Source organism: Callorhinus ursinus, unplaced genomic scaffold, assembly GCF_003265705.2.
Source record: "Callorhinus ursinus isolate GAN/ISIS: 27379988/994484 unplaced genomic scaffold, GSC_fseal_2.0 scaffold50, whole genome shotgun sequence".
In the NCBI taxonomy this organism is placed as follows: Eukaryota; Metazoa; Chordata; class Mammalia; order Carnivora; family Otariidae; genus Callorhinus; species Callorhinus ursinus.
In genome coordinates, this window is record NW_027397112.1 from 11094783 (window position 1) to 11099874 (window position 5092).

Sequence of the window (5092 nt, forward strand, 5' to 3'; positions counted from 1 at the left end):
TTTATTTATTTATTTATTTATTTATTTATTTATTTATTTATTTATTTAATAGTGCCTTTGCTGTAGAAAAGTTGTTTCAATGTAGTCAAATTTACCAGCCTTGTGGTGTTTGAGGTTTGGGGGATAGTTTTGGTTATTGTCTTGTTTAAGAAATTCTTTAACCTGAATCATAATATGTACTCCTGTGTTTTCTTCAGAAAGTTTTTTTTTATTTAAATTCAATTACTTAACATCTAGTGTATCATTAGTTTCTGAGGTAGAGTTCAGTGATTCATCAGTTTCTTCAGAAAGTTTTAAAGCCTCGCTTTTTTCATTTGGGCTTTAAACCATCTTGAGTTTATTTTTGTGTATTATGTGAGATACCGTCTTCTGCGTGGGTAACAAACTGAGCCTTTGGCATTGATTGTAGTCCATTCTTTTCCCACTCATTTATGTCATCGAGTCCCCAAACACGGAGGACTCTTTCTAGCCTCTATTCTTTGCTCTTGAGTCAGCGTTGGGGTCAGGTTTGTCTGTCTGTCTCTGCACTGCTACCATATTGGTTTTATTATTACGGCTTTGTAATAAGTGTTCATAGGAGGTGGGACAGGTCATCCCTCTCATACTTAACTCAGAGTTGTCTTGGATATTTTTTGCCCCCCACCCCTTTTTTATTATGTTCCTGTTCCTGTCAATAATGCCACTAATTTTCAGATTTGCTCTATGAAGCTACCGTTGAAAATTTACCTCACTGTCTACATGCAGGCCTTCTGTGAAATCCGAATTCTTCTTTCCTTCAGTGTTGCTATGCAGTCCTCTACTGCTGTTTCTATGGTAACCCTGATCCAGATGTTAGTTAAGTCAAGCGGCATCCCTATATCTACCTCCAAATCCCCACGTGCCCCACTCTAAACTATCAGGACTTACCTACTGGGGTAGCAGTCTGGTCCCTCCATCTCTAGTAGTGATTTCTAGTTTCCTCTCATGGCCATGGGTCTCACCCAGGTACACTCAGAGTCATTAGAGAGTTGGCCTTCCTTCTGGTGCCATGGGTCATGTTTAGAGGCTACAGGAAAGCCCTGGAAAAGACAAGAGGAAGTTGAAACCAAATTTGGGCTCCTTTGCTCGCATTGGTCCATTTGGGTTCACTGTTTGTGGTGCTCATGGTGGAGGTTGGCTGCTGATGTTTCCCTCAAGGGTTGAAGATGAGGTAAGAGCTCAGCAGCTTCCTTCCCTGTGCCTCTAAGGCATAGAGGCCAGAAGCACCAGGAAGCAGTCGTCAGGGGCAGCATAAGCAGTATTCCAGGCCTGATCACAGAGGCCTGCTAGGAAGGGCTCCGAGGGTGACCTTGGCCAAGCCCAGGGGAGCCTCCAGAGAGTGCTCTAGGGCCTGATGTCCGGGACCATGCTAGAGGTCCAGGGTATGGTGTTGCATTTCCAAACGAGATAGCAATCGCCTGGCATTGCCAGGGAGAGCTGTTTACCAAACAGGAGACCCCTGTCTTTCAGGGCCTTCTCTGATCATTTTCTGCGGCTAATCGCCCCATCCCTTCTCCCCTCGGACCCCAGCTCTCTTTCAGGCCGGCCAGCCTGCTTGTAAGCCACATGACGTGCCTTTTTGCGTCTCATTTTCTTCATCTCTTCCCTCACCAGATCACGTCTCCCATCTTCAAAATGATCTGCAGAACTCGCTTCACCCCACCAGTTTCCCCCAGCTTACTCTTTTCTGTTCTTGCCTTTGCTTGACACCGCCACTCCTCAGCTCCCTTTTTGTTTACCCTAGTGTGTGTGAGTGCTCTCTCAAATCTTGGGACTTTTCATGTCCCTCTGGCCTGTCATTCCTAATTACATTGTTTCTCAAGGACAGGGATTATATCTGTCCTGCCCTTTGACTCTCCCTAGTACAGACCAGCACTCAGCACATTGGGTCAAAGAACAGAGAGTGGGATTGGCTGGGTCCAGATTGAGGTTTATCACTTGCTGTGTGACCTTGAACAAGCTACATAACCTTTCTGGGCTTCAGTTGTCGTATTTACAAAATGAAGATGATAATGGTCCTTTCCTCGTGGGGTTATTGACTTTGCAGAATGTCTTAGATGTGGCAAGTGCTCAGTAAATGCTGCCTGTCGGTATTATTATTCATATTCGTGTTAAATTATTAGAAACCCTGCCAAAACATGTGGCCTAAAGTGCCACTTACAAATTTTACAGTTCAGCGATGCTGTCAATTCAAATCGGTTACCTGTTGGCATCAGAAAACGTGTCTTTCCTGGCCGAAACACTGTTGATTACTCCTGTCTCGCTCATTTCCTCTCTCTTCCCTTGATAGGCAGGTCCACGAGGTCCAGTCTCACATGGGACGCCTGGAGACGGCAGACAAGCAGTCTCTGCACTGTGAGTAATTAACTGTGGAGACCGGAGTCCTTTCTCTGATGACACCATGCTAATGGGCTGGGTTTCCTGACCGCGTTTCTGCCTCAGGGGCTCAGTGACTCAGCGCAGAATGAGTTCTGCTGTTCGGGTGGACAGAAAGCCCTCGGGCAAAGTCGCTGACTCCCCTGATTGCACCCTGTGGAATCCCACCAGGCTTAGCCCCCATCACCCCTCCGCTCACCCTGACACGGCCCTCTGGGAACGGACGTTCTCCCCTCCACCTGTCTTCATCTAAGAACCGAGCCCTTAGAGGAATGTACTCCCTACCAACTCAGAGATGTTGAACTGGAATCGGTCGTTTCTTCTGAGCTGAGAACTGTGGCTTTTTTAGGAGGATTATTCAGAAACGAATAGCAATATTAATTAGTTTAGTTCCCACACCGTAGTTTCTTTGGAGAAGAGCTCTGCTTTTTGTTTCGTGGTTTCTTTGCCGTTGTAAGGAAAGGTCCTCTCTCGGAGCTGGTCGGACAGGCACCACTGGTTCCCCACACGCTGCGGAGGCCACCCCCTCACCTCCCTGCCCGGCTGTCAGCACGCCCGATTCGGACCACTCGTGCCTCCTTTCCACAGCCTCCAAAGCGTCTCTGGCTTCTGTGCCCACCTCGTTCTCATCCAAACTGTATATCAGCTGTAGGTTGGACAGGTCCACTGTCATGTCTTTCTGGGGCGAGAAGCAGTCTGGGTGCCTTTCTTCTGTGCACAGATTAGTGTCCAATCGGCTCTGTTTGCCTTCCCAACACTCCCGTTGTCGTATGATGAAAAATGGAAAAGCGGTAATTTCGACTGTTTATCAAAAGGGATAAGGAAAATGAGTGTATTTATCATATCTTTATCTCTGTGGATTCTTTCCTGGGCCTTTCCTAGTGATATTTGGTCTATTTTGGGGACATCAGCGTCAGCCTGCCCATTCTTATGGAAAGCCTTAAGGGAGCGCTTCTCTGTGTTTCACACACTAATCTTCCCCTTTGCTTTTTTTTTCTTTTAACCTCATTACTGTAGGGAATTCAATTGGCAGCCTTTTTACTAGATATTTATAACTCGTATCTGAGAATAATCTCAAAGGAAAAGAGACCTCATTCTGTTTCAGAAGATACTGCATTTTGCTTAAAATATTTCGTTTCTAAAGGCAAGAAGTTTATTTCTACAGATTTATCTAGCTTTTTTAAAAATTGGCATTGTTATGGCTTTAACAGCTACGTGTATGTATGTGTTTAGAACAACATTTACAGAGTACTTAGTATAACTTGAATTTTTTCCAGTTACTCACTAGTATATGTGTTTTTCTCCTTTTAAAATGTGTTTCTTTGCATTTATTGGATATGGAAAAAAGATGTGTTTAATGTATCCTTCTAATTTAAGTTCGCTGTCTCTTCCAGCAATTATTCTTTTTTCTCTTTTGTGCAGTAGTAGAAAACGAAATCCAAGCAAGCATAGACCAGATATTCAGCCATCTAGAACGTCTGGAGATTTTGTCCAGCAAGGAGCCCCCTAACAAAAGACAGAATGCCAGACTGTGAGTGCACTGACACCCTCAGCCCGTGAGGGCTAGCCCAGGGGAGGCTAGCGAATATTCTGAAAGATCCATTTACACATTGAAAAACGAGACTCTGTAAAGATAAAGTTCCCCTAAAGGGCACGATTCCATTTCACTGATGCTTCCTCAAAATAAAAACCCTGTGAGGTTAGTGGCTCAGAAGCCTCATGTCTCCTTACGTTGGGTCATTTTGATATTGCCTGCCTACCTGAAGCCTACTGCTGTCGGAGAGGTTGGCTCTGGCCTTTGGTTCCCGCTGCCTTCTTGGGTTGAAATGAAATCTTGCCCTTAATCACTTCAGTCAGTCTGTTTATAATGAGATGCCAATCTTACGTTTGATACTCCCCCATGAAATGAAAATGAAAGCCCCCTCAACACCTCCACCCCAGCCCCTGCTCCCAAAAGTTTTATGAAACTTTGTTGATGCTTTACTCGAAAGATGCCCTTGGGCTTCTTCTTGGGAAGCGATATAGTCCATGGAAGGTCAGGGAGAGGTCCTTGAGCCTGCTTCCTGTCACCTGTTCCCTGTCATGCATCCAGACTCAGAGACCAGCAGAGCTTAAGTAAAGCTGCTGGAATCTCATGGGCTACCACCCGACTGGAACCACAGGCTGCTGCTTTTTTTTCACCATCCTCGATCAAAATCAGGAGATTCTGTTGGAGATATCGCGAAGCAGTGTCGGGAGAAGCAAGGAAGCATCTTCCTTGAATACAAAGCCTGGCCACTGCAGCGTGCTGCCTTGGGTTCCTGACATGTGGTCTCTCTCTCCATCAATTCCAGGCGTGTTGACCAGTTAAAGTATGATGTCCAGCACTTGCAGACCGCTCTCCAAAACTTCCAGCATCGGCGATACGCAAGGGAACAGCAGGAGAGACAGCGAGAGGAGCTTCTGTCTCGCACGTTCACCACTAACGTAAGCCAGGCTCCGGGGTGGGGATCTGCAGGTACCTGGCAGCTCCCTGGAGCTGCAGCTGGGGTCTTGGAGCTTCATCGTTTTCGGGGGTGTCTGAAGCCGACCGAGGAGGAGGAGACCAACTGGAAATGACAGTGGCCTTCGTGCATTGCCGCCAACACTAGACCTAGACAGGGAATCTCTTTGGCTAACACAGAAGCCCGAAAAGGAAGCAGTTACACTGAGGGAACGG

The 5092-nt window shown here is 46.3% G+C and overlaps 1 protein-coding gene across 1 annotated transcript in view; it reads left to right on the top strand.

The window, feature by feature from the left end:
* GOSR2 (golgi SNAP receptor complex member 2) overlaps positions 1-5092 on the top strand; it is a gene marked incomplete at its 3' end in the record, with an annotated part of 11042 nt that overhangs the window by 4057 nt on the left and 1893 nt on the right. The window contains exons 2-4 of the mRNA XM_025890318.2: positions 2309-2373; positions 3817-3925; positions 4728-4860. Coding sequence (XP_025746103.1) covers positions 2309-2373; positions 3817-3925; positions 4728-4860 — 307 coding nt within the window. The remainder of the gene's footprint in view (positions 1-2308; positions 2374-3816; positions 3926-4727; positions 4861-5092) is intronic.